The sequence below is a fragment of the Pezoporus wallicus genome, unplaced genomic scaffold, assembly GCF_028554395.1.
Source record: "Pezoporus wallicus isolate ANWC-B61680 ecotype Strahan unplaced genomic scaffold, APGP_CSIRO_Pwel_v1 contig_5785, whole genome shotgun sequence".
Classification (NCBI taxonomy): domain Eukaryota; kingdom Metazoa; phylum Chordata; class Aves; order Psittaciformes; family Psittacidae; genus Pezoporus; species Pezoporus wallicus.
The window spans coordinates 1638537-1662713 of NW_026641150.1; the positions used below are offsets into that span (position 1 = coordinate 1638537).

Below are 24177 nucleotides of genomic sequence, written 5' to 3' on the forward strand. Positions count from 1 at the left end.
ATAGTGAGTGCAGGACAATGGAATGGATTAAAATCCACTATGAAAAGACTAGAGTCTTTTGCTTGTGTAAGAATGCTAAATCTGGACATGATGGAGATATACAAAACAAATGAAATGGGAAAGGTAGAGTATGTACGACATTGGTACCTTTTCTGTGATAGACAAATGATGGAATATGATAGTTGCAATGCAGTATATTTACACTGAGAATGCTTTCTTCCATGGTACACAACTAACTGCTGTATGTTAACACTGAATTGAAAAGCTCAACTCAATACAGAAAAGAACAGGGATCTTAAAGGGGTAAAACCATTCAGAGTTATCAAATAAAGTGACTGAAACTGTTGCTTAAAACATAAGGTGAGAAGGGGACATCAGGAATACTCCTCCTCCAGATGTAAGTTCTTAGTACCATTTTTCTAGCACATTGGGTTTGTTTGAAACACCTGAGACTGATCACTGCTGTGACAGTATTGGATGATATAATTAAACATGCCATTGTCAACAATCCACAGTGGGCAGCAAGATCTTGTGGCACTGGCATAGGCAAACCCAGAGTAAAGAAGCAGTCACACTACTCCACAGTCCTGGCAATTCCAGTTCATAGGACAGCTAGAGAGAAGTAGGAGACACAGTCACACAAAGTGACTTGGTGTCACCCATGCAGCAGATCAGTACACAGGAAGGATCACAAGTCGGATTTCCTCAGACTCATGGCAGCTGAAGCTACAGGCTCCATGATGAGCCTATTTAGTTAAGGTCGGCTCATCATAGGGCCCAAGTGAATTCAACAGTAGCAGATTCACCATGCCAGAACCATGCCCCAAAACAATTGACTGGACATTTCCAGGAACTACTGTGCTTGGCTTGTTTTTTCCCAGAAATGTTATTACAGGTTTCTCCACGTGCTACCTTCCTATACAGAGCTTTCCCTAACCACCATCTCCACTGATGCCCCATGCACTGTGGATGGAGGAACAGAAGAGTGAGCACAAACTGCTCACTTCTGTTTTCTTCATGATCTGATGTCAAGTTCCTAACAGTGCAAAATCTTGGCATTTAAAAAAATCTTTCCAACTCAGATGGCTGCTCTAGGAGCCCATTAGTGGGATAGCATTAAGGCAAGTACTGGAAAGAGCTGCAGGAAACTGTGGTTTCAAATTTTGCAGTCGGATACTTAAGACTTTCGTCAAGACAGTGAAGATTAACTTCACAACGTGCCTGATTTACAGTAATCAGTGCAGTGTAGAAATATAAGCAAGAAAGATTTCTGGATAGTACAATCCATAGTGTAAGTGCACGTTTTTATACTGTACCATATTGCATCTGTTAATTTGGAACCACAGACACCATAAACAAATGTAGCCAGCTGGCAAAATCTCCCTTCCTGTGGTTGAATTAATGCTTAAGTGACTTGCCTTCCTCAGTTCCAGAGATGCCAGCAAATTTCCAGGTGAGCTGGGGGAAAAAAAGCAATGCTAAGCATGCTTTAGCTGGTAGCTAAATGGCAAGGGCAGCATCCATATGCCAGGGCTGTGCTTGTGTTCAGAGACCCTAAGCAAAAAAAAAAGAGTCCCTGCTGGTATATCACATCTATCAGCCAAGCTAGCGTTGGTATTAGTTGGACTTATTTAATGCTGGCATTAGGAGACCCAAATTTTTGTCTACAGTAGAGCTTTCTCCAGTTCATCTGAGCAGTGTTTGGTGGGAGCATGGAGGAACTACTCCACCAAAGGGGAAAGTAAGCAGGAGAGATTCAGATCCTGTGGTGTTCTGCATTATATCAAAACCATTCCAATGATGCCTGTATTCCTTTTCAGTTCAGAGCAGTCCTCCAGCTACTATGAATTTCTCGGTGTGAGCAGCTGCCAGGACGTGGTTCACCTGTACAGGCTGCTGTGGTCCTCCACAGTCCTCAACATCATCGGGTTGTTCCTGGGGATTATTACGGCAGCCATTCTTGGGGCATTTAAAGACATGGTAAGGCCAACAGCCTTTTGCCTTATGTGGGGACTTGTGTGCTCATTGATGTTATCAAATGGGTTAAAACCAAGGAAGTGTAACTGCACAAAAGAGGCAATTTAAACATGCTTCCTGTGTGATCTGGGATTCTGGAGTAATATCTTTAGGCTAAGCTGTTGCCAGCTGCTCACAGCTAAGTAGGTCAAGCCTGGTCAAATACATGAATGGAAGAGAAAAGACAGGTGTCTGTGTGAACAGACGCTGGCAGTTCACTTAGCAGCATCTATTTTTCTTTCTAATTCAGAACTGAATGTGTGGGCCAGCACGGAATTTGAGGATACAAGTCTGTAGTTGACACACAAAACTCAGGTCCTAGGTGTGACTATTTAACCTCATGTAGTTCTTTTCCTAAGAACAAGGAATAACTCTGACGTACCACTCAAGTTCTTATTTAAACAGTCATATTTAGGTCACATTAACCTAAGGAATGGCACCCTCTAACTGCTCCCTGTGGTACACCACCATCTTACTAGCTGATGTGCACCACTGCATTCAGAAGAGGCTGTGTGCTGGGAGGGATTCTGTAATACATTGACTCATCTGCTTAGATTTTCTGATATGTTAAAATGGTGAAAGTAGCTGTTCTTGGGATTATCAATGTCAGTTTGCTAAAGCAGTGCCCAAAGACCAACCAAGTAGCTCATGATTTACTAGGCACTTGGAAGAGTAGATGGTCCCTGCCCAAACAGCTTCCAAACTAAACAGGCAGAGACATGGGGATGGGGGTGAAATGCAGAAGCCAAAGGGGGGTGTGAAAGCAGCGCAGGTCATTTTAGATTCATAGTATTTCTGGTAACTATTCCAGGGGGAACATAAAGACAGGTGAAAGGAAAGAAGAGAAGGATGGAGCAGGAAAGAGAAAGCAAGAGAGATGGGTGAGATGTACACTGGGGGGGCAAAGGTGAAAGGAAAGGTGAAAGGAAAGAAGAGAAGGATGGAGCAGGAAAGAGAAAGCAAGAGAGATGGGTGAGATGTACACTGGGGGGGGCAAACTAGAAGGAAAGAGCTGCTCAGAGCTGGCAGCCAGTGAGCCAAGGCTCTGCTCTGACCACCCAGTGTCCCTTAGCAAGCATGTCCATGCTATCTACAATGTGTTGGGTGCTTAAAACTACAGATCAGGGCCATATGAATTACTTGAAATTCACCTTTCTTAAGAGTCGCAAAATGTTTGCTCTCTAGCTTAAGGCAAATAAGCACACTGAGCCTTCACACATAAGAAATGTGCAGCTGAACTGTCCTTTATGTGAGGTGACTCAAGGAGTTGATAACAAATTGGAGCAAACCAGCCACAAACCAGTTGTGGCTGCCTGATGGACAGGAGTGGAAGCACCATTCCCAGATTAATTCATCCCCTCCCTGTGAGAGGAGCAATGGCGGAAGGGGAGCAGAAACAACCGCAGTGGGAAACATGGGGAAGGGCAGCTACATGAGGAGGGGAAGGCAGGCATCATTTACACAAAATCCTTGGTACAGGACTGCACTTCTCCAGTGCTGCTAAGTACTTTCCCCTGCCTAGCAGATGAGTGCAAGTATCTCCACCAAGGGCACCTGAGGGAATTGATAGTGCTCCCCTGAGATGGCAAAGGGTGCAGAGAACCAACCTGAGTCTAATCTATCTTGCACAAAGAGAGGCTTATGTGGGATTTGGGTTGATGCTTTGTAGCAGGGTGAGCTCCAGCCCAGGCCCACCTCTGGCACAGGGGCCGTGACTGTACTGCTTGTGCCAGGGATACCAAGCCAAGGAGACATTCCTGGGAGAACTGGGGTCTCCATGACCTGGCACATTCCCTTGCTAAGAGTCAAAGCCTGTGTCGTGGTCTGGGTCCTCTAACTGGGTGGCATAACGCTGTGCAAGGAAATAGCAGCAACACTGGATGTGCAGCTTCCCCCAAAGCTCTGCTGGACAGTCTGTGGGGCTCCAGCCAAAAACCTGACCTGAATAAGCTGTTTAACGTCTTCTCTGCAGTGGGAGCAGAAAAAAAGCCCTCACTAGCTTAAAGGAAAGATGAGTTTGTGTCAGCTACCTTAGCACAGGAGCCATGCTGATTGTGGAAGTCTTACTAAAGCAGCAATCCAAAATGCAATGACTGCTCCTTCTTCCTGCCTGTGCTTTTTCAGGGTCTTTTTGAGTGATGTACCAGGGCTGGTTTGCTCATCTGCTGCTCACTTTTGTTACTAAAGGAGTAATGCTTGGAGGAAGACAGGGACCAAGAAAACATTAAGGAGAAGAGGGAGAGAAAGGGTCATGAGACCGAAATACAAAAAGCTACAACTTCAGAGTATGTGGGAGAATGATTTTCTTTCTTTCGGGATGTCATCTTCCCACAGAAATGCTCACTGGCATTTTGCAGGGAGAGCTGCAAAGCCCACTCCGAAACACCTCAGGGCATTGCTCCAAGGTTGACTTCCAGAAAACACAGGGCCAGGCTTAGTAGTCAAACAGAAAAACCCATCATGTTTGTCTCTGGGGAATGTTGGCAGCCAAAACATGTTACAAAGGGGAGAGTTTGCAAAACAGCTCTGTTGCCTCTAAACCCATTGTATTTCCTGGAAAGAAAAAAAAATAAAGTGTTGTTTTGGTTATTGTGGGTTTTATTCCTTGTGACAAATTCCTTGCAGACCCTGGCACGCTCCCCACACTGCCTGCCAGAGGGAACTGCTAGCTCAGTGAGAAACATTTCAGGCTCCCCTGGCCCCCAGGGTGTCAGCTCTCAGTGGCCCCTGTCTCCTCTGTGGGGCTGCCCACTGTGATCTGATGGGTGTTGGGGAACTGCAGTGTTTACAATGGTACCCTCCTTTTCAGATCTACAGTGTGCTTGGATATAGAATAGTGGCTAGGCAGTTACCTTTAATAAAAAGCAGATTACCATATAATGTAAATGGAAGTATGCACTTGGAATAACCAAAATGGTAAAACACCATGATTATTTCTTACAGAAGACAGAGGTAAAGAAACGCATGGGGAACTCCACTTACTGGTACTAAGAGTTAATCTACTTCCCTGCCCCAGTATTCATCTGGTGACTTGTAGATGTTTTGCTGACACACCTTGCCAAGGAATCTGCCTGCCGTGGGTTTAGGGTTGCATCAGTCAGAGCTACTGATGGTCCTGGGGGGAGGTTGATGCCTTTTTCAGTTAGTCTCCTTCTCGAAGTCCTCAAGGGAATCTAAACAGATTAAACATCATTCCCTTATCCCTCTCCTCATCCCTGCTCTAAAAAAATGAAAAGAAAATGAACCCCCAATTGCTGAGCTACGTGTCATGTGTTCATGTCTTAGCACTCATGCAACTACAGATGCAGTCTGACATTCAAAGTGGTTGTAGCTCAGAAATAAACGCTTCGGCAGGGCTGTGTCAGATCAGTGAGCTGACCTGCCTTGCTCTGCAGTGCACAGCACAGCACAAAGTGGGCAGCAGCTCAGCCCCTCTGGCCTCAGCCTGGTTTCCCCATGCTCAAAGTGCTGCCAGCACTCTCTGGCCAGTTCATAGCTCCTTATCTCTTTGACTTGGGTGGTGTTTCAGTTTAAAATGCCTCCACCTACCCTTGTATTTTATGTGACTGATTTAACACAGTGTCATTACTGGAATACTTGATAAAAGCATCTAATCAGCTTAAATACCTGCAAATCATTGCTGGCTCCAGGCTGAGGCCAGATAACCTGATAATAAGGTGCTTTAATCAGCAGATTTGGGGCATCTTCTAGGAATGTTGTATAGTTCATCCTTAGCAAATAGAGAGTTGCTGCTGTGTATGCAGATAACATAAGAGGGTTGAGAGAGGTTCCTGGGGGGACAGCAGCACCCAAACCAGAAAGATGGTGACAGATGCCAAACAGACATCTGTGTTTCACACTGGTCAAACCAAATGTTTCTTACTGTGTTTATGTCCATAGCAAGAGGGATCTGATCACACCAGGGCCTCACTTGCCTGAAGACGGTAATGCTCTGAGTGCGAGTTCAGCCCCAGCTGGGATGGGCCATGTTGCTGACCCGAAACCTTTGGGTCTGAGGCAAACCCATTAGCTGCCTCTCACTACTCTGTTCTGAAACACCATGTCCCTTTCTTTCTTCCCACCCTGCAGGGTTGGTGGAAAGGAGGTGTTTTGAGCTGGGTACCTTGAAAATGACAGACTTGCCTTCTCACATAAAATAGGCTCTCTGCTTTTGACCCCAGCCTTTCTCTGCACTAGCTCCTGGGGGGCTAAGTTTCTCCAGAGACCTAAAGCCTAGATTGTCAGGTAACCTCATGTGGTACATCAGTGACCTCGATGATGTTTTCCATGCACAAACACAATTAATATAACTCTTTCTCAATCACAGAGATATCTCACACTATCTCCAGAGGATACAGTGGTTTATGTCTCTCACTGAAAAATATGACAGGAAATGCCAAAAAGAAGAAGAAAAAAATAAAAATAAAAATCCTGGCTGCTGCTTTTAGCACTTGTCTGGCAAACACCATATTTTATTATTCAGTAAAAAGAAAATTCCATGCTCTCACATGTAGAGGAATCTGCTAATAAAAACAAAGGAGAGTAAAGAAACCACTGGATTTGTCTCTCTTTGCAAAGCAAAAAGAGATGAAAATCTTTCACAGAGGGCTCTATTGTTCTTCACAAATGGTAATGTAGCACAGGGAGTTAGGGTTTGATACAAGCCCCCTTTCCCATTCAGCTTTTCTCTTTTCTCCCCAGGTTGCATTAGCAGGTTTAATATGAGCTATAACTTCTTCCTGCAAACCTAATATCACATTGTAGTCAAGTGACATGCCAATAAAGCCAAGATATGATGAAGGATTTTATGAAGTACAAATGAGATATGCACATGGTGGGATGATAATGGACAGCCAGCAGCAAACTCTATTTCACAACAGAGGGAGCTGTGAAAGCAGAGCAGGTGGCCTGGAAATCGTTGCAGATCTGTGTAGGAAAGCACAGAGAAAATATATGAGGGCATCAGGTAGTTGTTGTTGGAAACGGTCTGCAGCAAATAGTGAAGGACTGAATGTTTGGTGCTGGAGTGAATAAGAGAGGTGGTCAAAGCTGTATGCTGTGCTCTTCAGGGTGTCTTAGGTCTGGAGTACTGCCAGTGCTTCCATAACTGGTGCTTGGGAAGCACCAGCAGTCTTTTTCCAAGGAAAAAAGATTAAAATAGCTGTGTATTTCTGGTCAGAAAATTCACTCCAGATACACCTCCCTCTCATTCTGTCTGCTCCTTGGGTTTGTTTTTTTTTGTAATACCAGTACTGTGTCTGAAAACAAAGTTGTTAAATTGCCTAGTTGCTGGTGTTAGGACTTTTTCCTGCTCCAGCCCCCTCTGCACTGTGCTGATATCTTCTTGTCTTCTGTGCTCAACAGGTACCTCTGTCCCAGATTGCTTTCAGTGCTACTGCACCTCCTCCTCAGATCCTGTACAATCCTGCCCAGCAGATCCTGACATACGCTGGGTTCTGTCCTTCTGCAGCAACTATATCTACATATCCATCCTACCCACTGCCTCTTCAGGTACAGTACAAAATGGCATCCTTCTTACTCCATCAGAAAAGCATAAGCTGCTACTCAGTACAAACTCTGCAGTGATAGATCTTGTCCTTGCCTCACTTCAAACTCTCAGGAGCCATGATGATGATGATCCACACCAGTGAACTGTTAGCATGCTCCTGGCGTGGGATTGGCCCAGAGCATCTAACAGTCTCCCAGCAACACACAAGAAGGGGTCAGAAGATGGCAAAAGCAATGGACCATTCCCAGTAGACAGTGTGCATACAGACTGTATGGTAACAGGTGATAACAGGAATGCATTTGACAAGGATTTAACCAGTATTTCTTTTGTTTACTATGGCATGTGCTAACAAAAGCCCAGCATACTGTTCTTGTGGTAAAGGTTCAGCTGTAGGGATGCGATGTGTACTGTGCCAGTTGGGTTCACAGCCAGAGAACAGTCCTTGGCATGTCTTATTAACATAAATGGGGCCAGATGCTTTTGGAGACCACGGGTTGAGAGGAAAAATAGAGCACTTCTTTTTGTTTGCTTTTAGTTAAAAGCTGTGCTGTTCTGCAGAGTTCAGTTAGCACGTAGCCAAGAGCAGAGAGAGAAGGGGATAGAAACAAATGAAACAATTAAGTTGAAAAGATGCATATAAGTAGTCATGAGGATCAATTGTAACTGTTCAGCCCTGTGTCCACTGAGAAACTGAAATGTTTCCAGTATCACATTTACCCCAAATTCTTAACTGCATTCCAAAATAAACACAGTTCTTCATCTAGATTTCTACTTACTCTAAAAAGTGTGTCCAGCTATTTTTTCTCACCTTCAAAGCATTCAGAGGCAGGCACCACCAGCTGTCCCCATGCCAGGAGAGGTTAGCAAGAAGCACTGGGCTCCAGAAGGGAATGCATTTAATCCTTTTTGTGGGATGGGGAGAAGGAGGGAGCAAGCTGCCTTCCTGCATGTATGAGCTCATTACATTGTAGTTTGGAGAGAAATAATTTCTGCATCAGTATATAAATTAAAAAAAAATCAAAATAAACTTACTCAGAGCCAGAAATGGTGAATGTTAGAAGTAGGCCTGATGAAGAACAGCCAGAACCTTAATCATCATTTGCTTCCATTACTTGCAAGCTGAGTGCTCCAAGTAGAGCCCAGCTCCTAGATTCAAGTCTTCACAAGCCCTACTCAGTTGGTCCTAGTCCTTAAGGCAACTACAGGCCCTAGGGCTTGAATTCATTTGCCTAAATGCAGGGGCTGTTGGCATGTATGCATCTAGTGATGCCTGATAATGAGATCAGGTAGTTACCTGATTTGTGAGTTAATGAAGTAAAGCTGTTAGCAATTAATTACCGACTAACAACTGGAGTTTGAACCCTTCCCTCAACCAGAGGAAATCTACAGCCATAGTTCCTTCTCCTGGGGATACATCCGGCCTCAGATTAGTCTGGCATGCAACACACCTAGCGCGAGTGCTGCTCTGCTCGCAAGGGCTGAAGCTCCATTAGCTCAAAGGCTATAAACCTGAGTTCACCTGTGGCTCCCACAGTGCGCAGATTATTCCAGGTCCTCTGCTGAATCCAGTATCCCACTGAATAAACATTTTCTGGAGAGGAAAAGTCTTATAAAGAATCACAACCTGAGCTGGTGGTAAATGCTCCTCTGTTCACCTCATGCTTCCTTGTCTACAACCTGAAATCAGTCAAGTTTGGAAAAGAAAGGGTGATAACAGAAATGCATTTGACAAGGATTTAACCAGCATTTCTTTTGTTTACCATGGCATGTGCTAACAAAATCATTCATCCCTTACTAGTGCAATTCAGTCACTACTAGTCTTGGTAACAGGCTTGCCAACTGGTCAGGTAAATGATTAGCTGTGCAGGGACTGGTAGTGATGACAGCAGTAAGGGTTGTTGTGCCAGTCATTCCTGCCAGAGAACTCATTACAGAAGCTATTCCAGGCAGACAGATGGAAACAGTGGCTGCAGTTTGAGGGAGTAGGGAAGCAACAACTCCAAAATAAATAAATAAATAAATAAATAAACAAACAACAAAAAAAAACAACAAAAAAAGCCAAACCACCCAAAAATGCAACAACTGGAGCTGATCTAGCTAATGGGTTCATCGGTATATCTGCAGCCGCCTCCTGGAGAGTTAAAGGGCACAATCAGCCTTCCTGTCAGGACATCTCCATTCTCACTCACCAGTCACCCTGTGGTATAAATGCAGGACAGCATTCTCCTCTCCTGCTCACCTGGAGCCCAATGAAGTAGCTGTGCATCATGGCATAGGGTCTGCTGGCCCTGGGCAGCTTTGAGATGCCATTGTCCAAGTGCCAACCCTTATACTGGCTTCTAGATGGTGAATTTTAATTTTTATTTATTTTATTTTTTTAGCAGCAGGGAGCATTTGCCAGGATTTTTCATTTCCCTGAAAAAGATCTATGACTGCTATTGTTTTGGTTTGTTTTTTTAAATTCTGGGCAATTTAGGCCTGAACCTGAGGAAAGCTGAGCATAGCTCTTCTGGTGAAGCCCATGGACTGGCACGTGCTCTCATATGAGAGGAAGAGCAAAATCCTGACCCTCTTGAAATCAGTGACAAAACTTGGTTTAAAGTAGTGTTAGGTTTTTATCCAGATCATTAGTCCCTATGTACATCCTTCTGTTTTAACAAACTGCTTATTCCTGAGCATAGGCTGCTTCCTAAGCTCTATTTTTCATGACTCTCTCAGCCAAAGCCCCATTACAGCTGAGACAGCCAGAGCAAAAGACCTACAGGGAGACCCACCTCTAAAATTTTCTTTTACAAGGAGTCTGCATTTGACGCAGGAATAAGACCTTGCTTTTATGCAAGTATTATAGCTGAGATTAATTACCTCTGAGATAACTGAAATTTCACAGTGATGCCTGAAGACAAGCAGCTACATGTAACCTAATCAGCCAGTCAGGTGCAGTGCCTCACCCAGGGAGCCAGAGCATCTTTTCCTGCAGAAATTCCTGTTCTGCTCTAGTGCCTAGCTGTCTGTGCAATGTCTATTAAAAAAGACTTGGGTTACAGATGGAATCTGTGTTTCACTCGACACTATCGTTGCTATACTTAAGCTATACTTTAAAACTGAAGTGAGTGTTGTGCTGCAGTGCATGAGAAATTTAATCATGGGGCTTATTATATAACACTTACATGGCAAACTCTCCACACAGAGCTGTAAACGGGGTTGTAATCCTTTACTGAAGACGGTGTTTTTCTTTGTCTATATGCAGCCCACCAGCAATTTTCCAGGAACATCATCTACTGACATTTCTTTATCAGAAGAAACTCAGCCTCCATCTCAGTCCAGCTCCAGCTATGGTCTCCCCCCCAATGCTCCAGCCCTCTATACACCGACTTACTTGTTGCCTGGAGAAAAGCCTCCACCATATGCACCATAGAATAAAGAATTTATTTTAGGTAGCTGATAGGCTTTTATTTGATTTTTAAGAAACTTCTGGAAACTCTGCTGTACAGGCACTTGACCTCCCAGGGAACCCACCACAGAGTGTGTTACGGCCACTCTGCTTTTACCCAGGTCTCACTGTGAGCAGAGCAGAAACCTGGAAACCTAAGGGCAGGCAGGCACATCACAACGGGATGATCAGTCACCACCCACTTTGCCTGCAGTCAAATGCAGTGTTGCTTCCTGGCATGAAATGTTTCCTTCTCAGTACACTGCAGAATAACTTTTCTTCAAGGGGAGAAATTAAGATACTCTCTGGATACACATTCTGCTTTCTTAAACCAATATAGGGGGGTTTAGCCTGTGTTGTCTGAGTGGGTAGTCGGGTGCTCTCTGAGGCAATCATTTCGAGTAGGAAGAGACCAGGTTTTTGTTTGCTTGTAGTATTTATTTAATAACCCTTTTTGGTGAAAGTGTTGTACTAATAAAGAACTGTGGCAATTATTTTCCAATAAAATTGACTGTGTATATTTATATTGAACCTGATACTGTGTATATTTGTAAGGACAGGAAAACAAGAGAGGAAAAAGTACCAAATAGTTTCAAGTTTCAGACAGAAAGAACTTTGGGCCAGTCCAGCTGCGTAGTAAAAGCTCATGTCAGTGTGCTAAAGGTGCAGTTTCCAGAGAGTTATTTTAAGCTGCACATTAGTGTTTGATTTAATTCCTTTCTAGTCAAAATAGGAACCAAACCAACTCTATGTTAAACCTCAGTTATTTATTCTTAAACTGATCAAGACCTGATCCAGGTGTTTTACAATGACTGAAACAGAACATATGGAGGGTCAGAATTCCTTCCTCTTTTTTTTACGTTTTCTCCTATAGTGTAGAGACAAAACCACATTGACACGGCTAAGCAGCAATACCTGTGGCAGTGCCACTGACAGAACAAAGTCTTGTCCTGCTGCTTGCACCCTGCCCCTTCACTGTGCATCACGTTAGCTGGGCTCCCTCTTAGCACACAGCTGTGGTGTTTTGGGGCAGGAGTGGCTACACCAGCAGGAAAATCCATCAGGCTGCTGCATCTCTTCACTGCATTTTGCTCCTGCAGGAAGGGTGGTGGTGATGCTTGCTATATAGTTCTTACAGTCTAGACAACAATGAAGCCATAGAAATTTCCTGAAAGACCAAAGAGCAGAGCAGGGAAAGAAAGTTATTTCTCATTAACTTTCTAAGCGTCTGCTTCATATTATGAAAATATTAAAAAACCCTATATAAACAAAACCAACTTACTTGTTTCTTTTGAGAAGAAGTGACACCATCAGACCAGCTGAAAGTAGAACTAAGAGTGATCATCCTTCGACATAATACTTTCCACCTTTCAAGAAATTTTTGTTACTTTAGATGCTGTACCTCTACGTATAGCAAGCAGATTCAGTACTAATATACATGAGATTAAAGGTTAATTTGTATGGACCATAAAAGCCATATTTTATTCAATTAAGAAGGTTTTTCTGAGATGCACAATTTTAGGCCAGTGGTATTAATTAACATCAGGGCCAAGGTGCCTTACGTGTATTGTTGATAAAGGTGAGTTATATGAACCTGGTTGAGAGGAATGGAAGTCAGAAAGGAGACCATTATTTTTCTTTTTCTTTTAAACATCAATTTAACACATCCTTGTGCAAATGCCTGCTGTGAAGAGCACAGTCACCCTGGCCTTTATGTAATTGGAACTACATGGTTTACTTGCTGTGAATGCTAACAGGGGAACCACCTGGGTTCATTTTGGTGTCTCAAAGCCCAGAACTTACTTGCTCCCTTTGAGCTGAACACCTAGCCTGGTAACAGAACACAAAGGAAACCAGTGTTTGCCTTGGGTTGGAGCACAGTGACTGAGAAGGAACAAAGGAATGCTTATCACTTTCTTCTTTTCAATGGTCTATAGAAGCAGCTACCTCTTCTTCCAGCATGGTCTGCTGCAGAGTATCAAAAAAAATCCAGCTTGACACAAAATAACATCCTTTTTCTGTTATTGTCCAGATTTACAAATTCTGGCTTTCTCTTATAAACCACATTTTGGGTCAGAGTACATTTTAGTCTATGCAAATTATCTTCACATACGTGAATATAAATACAAAGTCCTGGAGAAATTTTTGCTCTGAATTTGATTGATTTAGAAAATGGAGTTGCAGTCTTGTTCACATAATATTACATCTGAAACTCCAAAGTACCATACTCTACCACAGTATTCATGTTTCCAGGATCCAAAATAATTCTGGCCTCATAAATAGTACCACTAACACAAAGGTCAGACATGTTTGTGATTCATTTATGCCACATGGTAGGTTTTTTTTGGAACTACCCCAGAAATTAGACAAAATTATCAGCCACAAGACTATTTTGCTAACATGCTTCCTTTGAAAAGAACAAAGTGAAGCAGGGTTTGTTTCATTTACTTGCTTTAAAAAATAGGCGTCTTCTAAGTTTGTACTGTTTTCTTTAGAGCTACTCCAAGTTAAAAAGATGGGAGATTGTCACCGTGTAACCCCAGCCAGCAGCTCAGGCCCACACAGCCACTTGCTCACTACCCTCTGGTGGGATGAGTGAAGAATCAGAAAAGTGAGAAAACTCAGGGGTTGAGATAAAGAAAGTTTAACAGGGAAAGCTGAAGTCGTGCATGTGAACAAAGGAAAACAAGGAATTCATTCACTATTGCCCATCAGCAGGCAGGGGTTCAGCCATCTCCAGGACAGGGCTCTATCCCATGTGATGGTTATTTGAGAAGACAAACACCACCACCCCAAACGTTCCCCTTCCTTCCTTTTCCCCAGCTGTATATGCTGAGCATGATGCCATGTGGTCTGGGATATCCCTCTGGTCAGCTGGGGTCACCTGTCCCGGCTGTCCTCTCCTAACCTCTTGTGCACCCCCAGCCTGCTCACTGGTGGGGTGAGAGGCAGAAAAGGCCTTGACTCTGTTGTAAGCACTGCTCAGCAGTACCTGAAACATCCCTGTGTTACCAACACTGTTTACAAAATTCAGCCCTGTACTAGCTACTATGAAGAAAATTAACACTATCCCAGGGAAAACCAGCACAGGGATATATTTTGGTAAAGGACTAAAATAACCATAGACAAACACATTGAAAACAAAACACTGCAGTGTGGAAGTGCTATTAACCACATCATCTTCAGGATTCCCAGCTCTCACTGGAGATGCTAAACTAATGCTGCTTGGGTTCTCTATCATATCACAAGTGATGAAGAGCCATCAACTCTAAAAGAAAGCACTCTCAGGAATAATGTGGTTTCCCTTGCTCAATTAAAAAGAAGCAAAAACATAGAACTACTTAGAGTCATAGAATAGTTAGGGTTGGAAAGGACCTTAAGATCATCTAGTTCCAACCCACCTGCCATGGGCAAGGACACCTCACACTAAACCATCTCACCCAAGGCTCTGTCCAACCTGGCCTTGAACACCACCAGGGATGGAACAGTCACAGCCTCCCTGGGCAACCCATTCCAGTGCCTCACCACCCTAACAGGAAAGAATTTCCTCCTTATATCCAATCTAAACTTCCCCTGTTTAAGTTTGAACCCGTTACCCCTTGTCCTAACACTACAGTCCCTAATGAAGAGTCCCTCCCCAGCATCCTTATAGGCCCCCTTCAGATACTGGAAGGCTGCTATGAGGTCTCCACTCAGCCTTCTCTTCTCCAGGCTGAACAGCCCCAACTTCCTCAGCCTGTCTTCATACGGGAGGTGCTTCAGTCCCCTGATCATCCTGGTGGCCCTTCTCTAGACTTGTTCCAACAGTTCCATGTCCTTTTTATGTTGAGGACACCAGAACTGCACACAATACTCCAAGTGAGGTCCCGCGAGAGCAGAGTAGAGGGGCAGGATCACAGTAAGTTACTACTGTCTAGTGAGCAACTATCCTTTCATCTGGTCACACCTGAGTGTAAACAGTCTTTTGACATGTCCTTCTGTAAGTGTAAACAAATTGAAAGTGGTGAAGCTCTGATCTTTTCTGCTTTACTGCATTACTGCTGACAGATTTGCTCACAATACAGAGCTATGATGTCATGCTGGCTAATGGCTAATAGAGTACCATCCTCTTCTCTGGTAAATAAAGCAGGGATCCTTACCAGGAGTATGTTTGGAATAGTCTACCCCCTCTTCCATCCTTTCCTCTGAGACACATATGTCCATAGCTTGGTCACAGATGATGTCACACATTTGGATTATTAAGGTAATCTGTCATCTCTGTATTTGATGAGGCAGAACATGATGTAGAATAACCAGGAAAAATTTATAAAGGACCTTGTAGAATTAGACCTTTTCTATGTTAACCCTCTGAAGCATGGGATAAACTTATCGACCTAGTATTCAAATTCCCAACACAGCGTATGCCCATCTGCCTCAGCTCATTGATCTGATGCAAGACAAGGAGCAAACAAAGCAAGACTTAAGGGATTCAAAGCAGGCTAGGCAAATCTTACCCCAGCTTCACAAGGATAGCTTCAAATGTGAATGCACTTTATGACTCTACAACCTCTCCTGAGTAAACCCCCACGCATTTTCTCACCATACTGCAATTTGGCCTGGCTAACTCTCACTCTCTCAAGCCTCTCTGCTCCCACTAGGTTCACAGTGAATGAGCCAACCTAAAAGTTGAGCAGCAAAAATATGTCATCACCAGATAATATTCTCCAATTCTTGACACCTCATCATTTGCTTCAGCAGTTATTGACACAAAAGCCATATGGCTTTCAATTTATTGAGTCTTTTCTACTAATTGTTTCCTGATGGCACAACTCTGTTTTCCATTTTCTGTTGACCAAGAGTTTTTCTACAGGTCACAATTGGGTCTTCTCTCTATGGTACCAGAAAGAGGCAGTAAGCAATATAGCCTCTTTTTTGCTCAATAAGTAAAATAGCAGTAAGAACAGCAGCAACCATTTGCTCTCCAGCCCAGTAGTCATTAGAAGATACTTAATACTGACACAAACACAAAAAGACCCCACCTCCAAACAAAAACCCATAACCAACCACTCACTGTAATCTCCACATCAGACATAGCCCGAGTCATTATGTCCAAATAACAGAATACAGAATAATCTCTGTACAGATATATTAAAAACTTGTATGCAAATATTTTATTCTCTCATATTTTGCAAATCAGAAAGCAGTGTTTATTAATAAAAAATAATACAGAATTATTATTTTTCTTCCAGTCCACACTCATATATTACCAGATTTTCCACATTACAGATAAAACTGTCTCTTACAGACTAAAGGTAACATTCACTTTCGGTATGTTCTGTACTTTTGACTTATTTAACATTAGTCTTCCGAACTATTTACAAATATATTACAACCTTTAAACCTCAAAGCAAAGGAGTATTTCAATAATCAATCTGACACAAGGATCAGTAGCTCCTACATAACTTCAGTGTTTAAGAGAAACTATACACGCAGTGCGGTAGGTCAGAATAATTTATATCTTTAAAAAAAAAGAAAAGCATTGAAAGTTTCTGAATATAAAACTTCCGCATTGTAGTGGTACCTACTGACCCGCCTCGACTGGAGGACAAGAATGTGAGGTGATGTCACTGTGCTTGTAGAGAGCCTCGTCTAAGTCCAGTGCCTTCTTGCTCAGCTTGACGGTCATGCAGCCGTGGTAGGATGCAGTGACCGGAGTGGAAGTGACAGGAACACCTGTATGAAAGGGAAGACACGCATCTCTGATGGCTGCTTTTGAATAAATACCTGCCCTACCCATGCTCAGGTGACTGTCACTTGAATGGTTGCAAGCTCTCCTCCACTCTGGGATTTCTACTTCCCCGCCGTCCCTCTCACTAAAAGGCAAGAGCACATTGCCAGACGTGTGGAAATGTCGTCTGCTCTCGTGCTCAAAAGCCCTTCTCCCAGGATGAAGCCTTCCGCAGCTGCTCTGTGTCTCTGTAAGTCCTCTAGTCCTGATAAAACTATGTACTGCACTGCAGCAAGGCTTCACTCCAGTTGCACACTGTGTTCCCCATGCTTTCTGTCGTCTCGATGTTTCTCCCCCCTCCATCTCTGGGTCCTTTTCTTTGTCATCAGTGCAGTTGTTATATCTTCCCCTAATCCTCTCTCTATCTCTCCAAAATACCTGCCAGAAAATTATTGGAAGAACTTCATGACAGGAAGGCTTTTCCCTCTACCACTCAGCAGACTCATCTTTACTGTGATTATGCTGTGTATCAGCACAAGGAGGTTGCTCGCATTCATCAGAAAGGTGCTGGAATACATCAGTTGAGTTGGTAAGACTAATGAGACTAATTTTGCTAAAGAGATCCACCAGTGACATACTTTTAATCAGTTTACCCAAGGCAGAAAAACAAATAGGAAGGAAGACATTAAATACAATCCAACAGACTAGAGGAAATTAGTAAATCTTATTACCAACTCCTGTAATGTCATATTCACATTGAATTTAAAGAAACAAAAAAACCCACATAGTAACATAGTAACATGAAAATTTACAAGAACTGTGTCCTCTACCCTTCCCCAAAGGTTATTAGTTTATTTACAACCCAAACCCGACCCAATCAAGCTGGTTGTGCAATGGAAACCAATGAACATCTCAAAGGTTATTTAACTTCACAGTGATGCAGGTAGCTAAGTAAACCCCTTATCTTTACCCTGAAGCAAGGACAACTGGAACAATAGATTGTCCTATTGACCTGAGATTGTGTGCAATTTAAAGGGCTCTGCTGCTAGACATGCAGGGCCAAGTTTGAACCTGATGTGGTCGAACACAGCTCAGGCAGACCCTAGGACTGAGTGAGAGAATGAAAATTGAGTAGGATCCATAAGCCACAAATACTACACATGTTCCAGCTTGATGGCTGAAAAGTACCATTGCTTGGTAGCTGCTGAAACTAGTCATTTCAGCCATTTCTTATTCCTCCCCTTTTACCAAATTTCATCTGTGAAGTCTGCTTAGGAGAAGGGGACATCTCTGTTAGAGTACTCGCATGAATGTAAACTCAATTTTGACTCAGAAGAAGTTGAAGTGTTGGCTTGAACACTCACCTAAGGAATCATGCAGATTGCTGTTACATGCGTGGGCTTTCAGAAGGATATGTAAGATACTACCAAAAATAATTAAAAGAAAAAAGACTCAGAAGCCTTTTTTACAGGCTCCTTCCCCCAGTGGTATAAATATTACCTGGAAAAACACCTATGCATCATAAAAATTATAGAATTTAGGATTTACCAGAACTGAAAATACCATAGAAAAGGTAATAAATGCCTATACATTCCCTCTTCTCTCTTAAAACTCTAAATTATTTCTTCCACATCTGCAGTATTACCTGTACTTAAGATGGGACACAGTCTATCTTTCTTTATTTGTGGCAAATGGAATAAAGACATTAAGTGTGACCACTATAGTTTGTTTTTGCCACAGGGTACAGGAGCAGGAAAAAGCCAAAACCAACGTAATGTTTTCAAAATCTCAGTAAGGCAAACTCACTTAGATTTGACCATTTGGTACAGTTATTTAACCCAGAGTGATGGATCCAACCAAAGTGCTGAAATATTTATTTGTTTGGCAAGTTACAAGGTTTCTTGATGCAAGTGCTGGGTTCCTCTCAATGACAAAAGCAGACCACAGGCAGAAATTCCTGTTGCTGAGCAGAACAGTTTGAAAGGGGGCAGTAGCTAAGCCTACAGAAGTCAGCTATGATATCTTGCACCTAGTACTGGCTAATTAAAACCTGTGCTTCACCCAGCAAAGTTAGACTGAGCCAACCACAGAAAACTTGGAACAGTGATACAGTGGAACTGTCTTCTGAGCTGTGAAAGTATCCGCTGTGCACATGAGAGCTATTTGAAAGCAAGCAGGTGACCTCTCTTGCTTGTGCAACGGCCAGCTCAGACAATTCAATCTGACATAGGAAAATGCCACATTTGAGGATTCAGCCTTGCTCCTGCCAGTGTGTGGCCTCCCCCTTTTAGGTGTGACTAGATGCCACTTACATTATTGGCATGAATGCTCTGTAAACTCTTGTTCATGGTGGGAAAGTCACGCCATGTGTCGAAGCACACATGGCACCTCAGCCACACTTTTCCAGCCTGGCTGCTTCAGTGCCTACCAAGAGACCAAAACTGCTGCCTCTCCCTTGCTTGGGCAAGTAGGGGCAAGATTTTGCTTAGTTGCTTTCGACAAAATAGGATGTACTGCTGTTCATCAGAGATGCAAATGTTCCCGTAATTGCGCTTCTCAGCAGCAGGGACTGATAAACCAGTTCACCCAGAAGAAGAGACAAACCCCCACACTTGCCCAAAATTCATGATTCAGATGAAAGTTTGATCTTCCAACTTCAGAACAGAAGAGCAAACAGACCTCTCCCAAGAAGCCCTGTTGCTGCTGAAAAGCCAGCAAAGCTATAAGTGGTGGTAGCCCTTTGGTTGTGGCTCTACATACCCTCTCATGAGAGGAAATCTGTTAATTGTGCAGTGCTGTGATCAGTTCAAAGAGAACATCATCCAGGGAGAATCGCCACACTGGGCTTCCCAGGTTTCACTCAAAACAATGTGAGGCCCTAGTACTCTCCACAGGGAGCACTCACACATGTTCATTACATTATTGAAGCACTGCAGGAGCCTGTGATCTAGCTCCTATGAGTTTTATCAGGTTTAGGATAATGAACCTACTTACAACTATTCTTCAGATAAACTATTCCTATTGCTGACCAAGCAAAACCTCCTCTTTCTGTTTTGGCTTCAGATGTTCACAGAAGGACACCCTCATTCAAGGAAAAAAGATAATTGCCAAGTGCACCCTCACACCTCTTAAGAACACATGACTGAACTGCAAAGCTTACCCAAGCAAAAAGAGAGAAGGAGGCTCCCAGCTCGAATAAATTGAGACAGTTCTCCTGACTGCCAGCCTCAGCAAGGTGGGTTGGGAGTTGGTAGTCCAAACTACAAACCTGGATGCTCACCTGGCAATCCTCCCAAGTATGTCTTCACCGTTGATTGCAAAGAGTTCTCCAAGATGGATAGACTATCCTCTAACTCAGAGATGCTTAGTTCACCCTCTCCTGCTATCCCATCTACCCTCAGGGATAAGTGATCTTTCTTGATGAAGATGTCCACAGAGTGTTCCTTCTTATCACAAAGATTTATTGCCAGTCTGGACACAACTGTATTCTCCAAGGCCACAATGATATACTGGACAGCAGGCAAAAGAAATAAAAAGAAGCAGTGAGCAGAAATATACCTAGCCATGCATATCCAAGACGAGGATGGCCCCACTGTGGCCTTGTTTACAAAGATTTTGCAGAGCCACTAGAAAATTAGTCTTATTAATATTGCTGATTGTGTTCTGAACTCACTTGTACAGATGAAAAAAAACAATGTTCCAGTGGGACTGTTAAGACATAACCAACTGTCTTCTCAGAAAGAATTCTTAGTGGGTCTTACAAGATGTTATATTGTTCTGGAACCAAATACACTAGAGCTGCTGAACTACAAATGAAAAGTTGGCTCGGGTTTTTGTGAACTCATTTCTTGCTTGCGCTTGTCTAATGCCAGAATCTAGCCCTTTATTATGAATACCATTAAATTAGTAGCTTCAGCACTCCATCGTAACTGGCCTGTCACAGTACCTGGAGTGACACCTAAGGCCTGTCTCTTCGAAATTTTGGGACTGTTACTGATTTTGGAGCTCTGGATGAGCTCCAGAGAATGGAATTTCTATGCTTATGGCATTAAACAGCTCTGTGCCAGAAAAACATAACAAAATATGCCTGCATGCAAGAGACCAGTTCCACCCAAGAGACCTAGACCACATTTGCAACTGACAGCTGTTTTTTGAAAATGACTTTCGGATGCAACAAGGAGCCCTCTCTAGAAAAATGCTTACGTCTGTACCTGTTGTTTCAGTTTCTTTGTGGAGTGATAGTCAACCAGAGCCAGTGATAAAGGGACAGATGCTTCTTCTGTAACAAGAGCGAACAGCACACCCGTGTCTGTTGCTGGTTGAATCACAGCATTTACTTCTATTTCCCAACTTGTCTTGGTTTCATTTCCTGAAATCGGTTGCACTGCAGAAAAAGAAATGTGTAGCATGACAAACAACTCAAATGGGTAGAATGTGCAGTTTCTGCTTGGAGAGGAGGATAGATGGATGAGCATATGGAGGGATGGCCACATTTATTTTACCTAAAAAATAAATAAATAAATAAATAAATAAATTCCAAAGCACCTGAACATAAAATCAGAGAAGAAAATGGCATCGGTTTCCTCTTGTTACGTTCTGCATTCTGCTACCTTTCGGAATGTCAAAAGACAAGGTTAAGCTCTTTTAATACAACAAGAGATTCAAAATCCCATGGCTGTCAATCCAACAAGTTCAAAGATAGGCTAAAAGATAGGGCACCCAATTTTTTTAATTGTTCTTGACTGTCCAAATATCAATGAGGGATCTAAGTACAAATCTGACACAGAGGAAGCAAAGTGGAAAAGGATATAGGCCCACTACACTGATTATGTACCTAATCAGCTCCTGATCACAAACTCCTCAGAAGCTAAACATGGAATGTTCTATCTCATCCTGCTGAACTCTGAATTAAACTTTCTGGCATCCTTCTTGCTCCTGCAGTGCCCTTGTAATTTAAAAGGTGATGCTTACTACAAAGTAAGAGTTCAATCCTGCTTCTGCAACCTCCCTTCAATGAAGTATTAGCTTTGCTCATTCACCACATCTTGAAATACAAAACAATAAGTTCTTTATAAAGCTCACCATTACAAAGCCCCAAATAGAGGATTGTGATTGTAGAAACAAAAATATGAAAATGCAGGTGCTGAGGCCTCATTTCTGCTGAGCGCTGTCATCTGCGCTTTAGATGCTGCCTCGTCTTTACTTTGTAGCTTTTGAATCCATGTGTTAAATGAGATGACAAACACCTGATACTCCCTAATTTACAATGGCACAGCAGAAAACTCCACATAATGATGCACAGAAGGCTTCTGCACAGGAGAATTTACACACCGAACTAAAATAGATGGTTGGCATTTGTACAAGTTTCAAAACACTGACAGCTGATTGCACATATAAACAAACAGAATAATCTAGAACAAAGAAAAGGTGCTTTTCGGAGTGCTTTCTGAGTACGGCCAAGTTTGGTTTGAAATTTGTTATTACTATATCTAGGCCAATTTTATTCAGCTTCTATCAGGGATATGCCTAGCGTTTGTCCCAGGTGTAACTAATACCACACAATGATTAAAAGTGAATCCAATCTTAGACATTTTGCTACAAGCAATAATGATTTTCTGTCCATCAGAAATTCAAGATACAGCACTACAACTTGCAGCCCTCCCTCTCTAGCAGAAAATAGTGAATAGGGCTGGAACCACGTGCACTGCTGACAGAGATGTGAAGGCCCTAATGTTAAGGATGAGCTGGAACCAGCCTGGGTATGAAATGCATTACTGGAGCTTCACAGAGAGAACCTAATCCATGCTAGGCATACTCGTACTGGCTCTAGCCATCATTCGTAGGTCGTCCTTTGCTATGAAACACAAGTTTAGCTATTACTCTCCATCCACAGCTGCCAGTCTTTTCTGCACTGATCAACACTGAGTCTAATATACATGTAAGTTTTAAACTACTTATTAACCAGATATGGTTAATGGCAGAACAATAGGTCAGAAATAAAAATATAACGTACTTACCGTAAGTAAGATTAAACACAGCAAAACCTCGGCCAGGATAGAAAGACCCTCGTCCTGCTACAGAAAAGCACTGCATCTTTTCATTCATCTTTATGGTCTCTAGGATAGTGAAGTCCTCCCCATTCAGCCAGTTCCATGCCTGCATGCAACCATCCAGCCGAGGGTTTATCTAGGAAGACAAAGCAGTACACCATACCTCAAACTACTGTTCAGTGAAGAATAAGTGATTTTGGGTGCAGTGGAATACTGAACAGCAGAAATCATTTTGATGTGTTATGCTCATGCATAACAATTGGAGGCAATCCCATTCCTGCAAACACAAGCAAGTAAGTGGTCAGCATTTCCCAAGAAACTCCCAAGCTCAGCTTGTCTCCACAGGTCAGAAGGGCACTAGTTAATGCAGGTGCTGATTTCATTGTATTGGTTCTGCTAGCTCCTCTACATGATGCACATCATTAGGTGATTTACTTCTAAAACTCTGTGGCCAAAGCTATGTAACTCCTGTAATTTTGCATTGTGAATGCTGGAGGCTAACTTGAAGTTAAAAAAACCCAGTCCTTTGTGTCACTGCAAACAGCCTTCATGACACACAAGATGTTGGACCTGATCACAGGATAAGTTGTTGGCTTCTGGCTTAAGGGAGGGGTGCTTGAGCCACAAGACATGTACATCACTTCATACACACTTGTTCCTTACAGTTTCAAGTTATGTTATCCTGTACCAAATGCCAGCATTAAAATGTGAGACAGTATGTAAAGAGAAGGCTCCTTGCAAAGTGTCTAAATCAGGACCATGACTGCCAACTAACTGAAGCAGAGAGAGAATTAAGTGCATGAGCCAGGATAAAAACCTCAGGAGTTTTTGGCTCTGAATCCCATATGCAGACCACACCCCAATTTTAATGTTTCAGACAAGCAGTGGCCCTGAATGACTTCTTGTGAGGAACAGGAGCCTTCCTCAGCTGCTGCACTCCCAGTCACAGAGCCACAAGCTTGTCACCTCATTTAGAAATAACGAGATGCCAATTTGGGTTTCAAGGTGCCAACTCCGTGTGTGGTGGACATTCAAAACAGCCTGAGCAGCAGCTATTTCAGAAACACAGCAATCATCCAATCTCACCCAAAGAGAGCCTTAGCTTTTATTCATATGCCCTGTCTCCTTAAATTAGGAGGAAATAAAAGAAAGTAGGCTTTTGTTTCTCCTTGGGTCTTACTAAACTGAAACAGCAAATCCAAGCAGCAAACCTGCGGTACAATATACGTGAAGCACAAACGTTGATCACAACACAGAAAGTGCTCCAGCATTGTTTCCAGACTTAGTGGGTACAGTGGTACCCTCACACAGCTGTGTGTCCACTGACCACCCCAGCACCACTCAGGGTTTCCAAGCCAGCATGACCACTGGTAATTTTGTCATGTGCTCCAGTTTTGTACGTCCTAATTCTTCAGGCAATGGGTGAGATACATCTCACCCAAACTTAATCAAAAAACACGAGTCT

The 24177-nt window shown here is 42.9% G+C and overlaps 2 protein-coding genes across 11 annotated transcripts in view; one reads left to right on the forward strand and one right to left on the reverse strand.

Annotated features, from left to right (window-relative positions):
* TMEM255B (transmembrane protein 255B) overlaps positions 1-11479 on the forward strand; it is a 63788-nt gene extending 52309 nt beyond the window's left edge. For 6 of the 8 annotated variants that reach the window (XM_057422297.1, XM_057422296.1, XM_057422299.1 and 3 more), the window contains 3 exons: positions 1821-1980; positions 7381-7527; positions 10773-11479. In XM_057422297.1, coding sequence (XP_057278280.1) covers positions 1821-1980; positions 7381-7527; positions 10773-10940 — 475 coding nt within the window. In that variant the 3' untranslated portion in view covers positions 10941-11479. Of the gene's footprint in view, positions 1-1820; positions 1981-7380; positions 7528-7639; positions 7807-10243; positions 10597-10772 lie in introns of those variants that run through there. The other 2 variants (XR_008973891.1, XM_057422301.1) reach the window with 2 other exon arrangements.
* A 4599-nt stretch (positions 11480-16078) lies between these two features.
* Positions 16079-24177, reverse strand: part of GAS6 (growth arrest specific 6) — a 40393-nt gene continuing 32294 nt past the window's right edge. For 2 of the 3 annotated variants that reach the window (XM_057422290.1, XM_057422291.1), the window contains 4 exons: positions 22680-22848; positions 20874-21046; positions 19943-20171; positions 16079-16667 (listed from right to left, as the gene is read on the reverse strand). In XM_057422290.1, the coding sequence (XP_057278273.1) occupies positions 16516-16667; positions 19943-20171; positions 20874-21046; positions 22680-22848 (723 nt within the window). In that variant the 3' untranslated portion in view covers positions 16079-16515. Of the gene's footprint in view, positions 16668-17156; positions 18163-19942; positions 20172-20873; positions 21047-22679; positions 22849-24177 lie in introns of those variants that run through there. The other variant, XM_057422288.1, reaches the window with a different exon arrangement.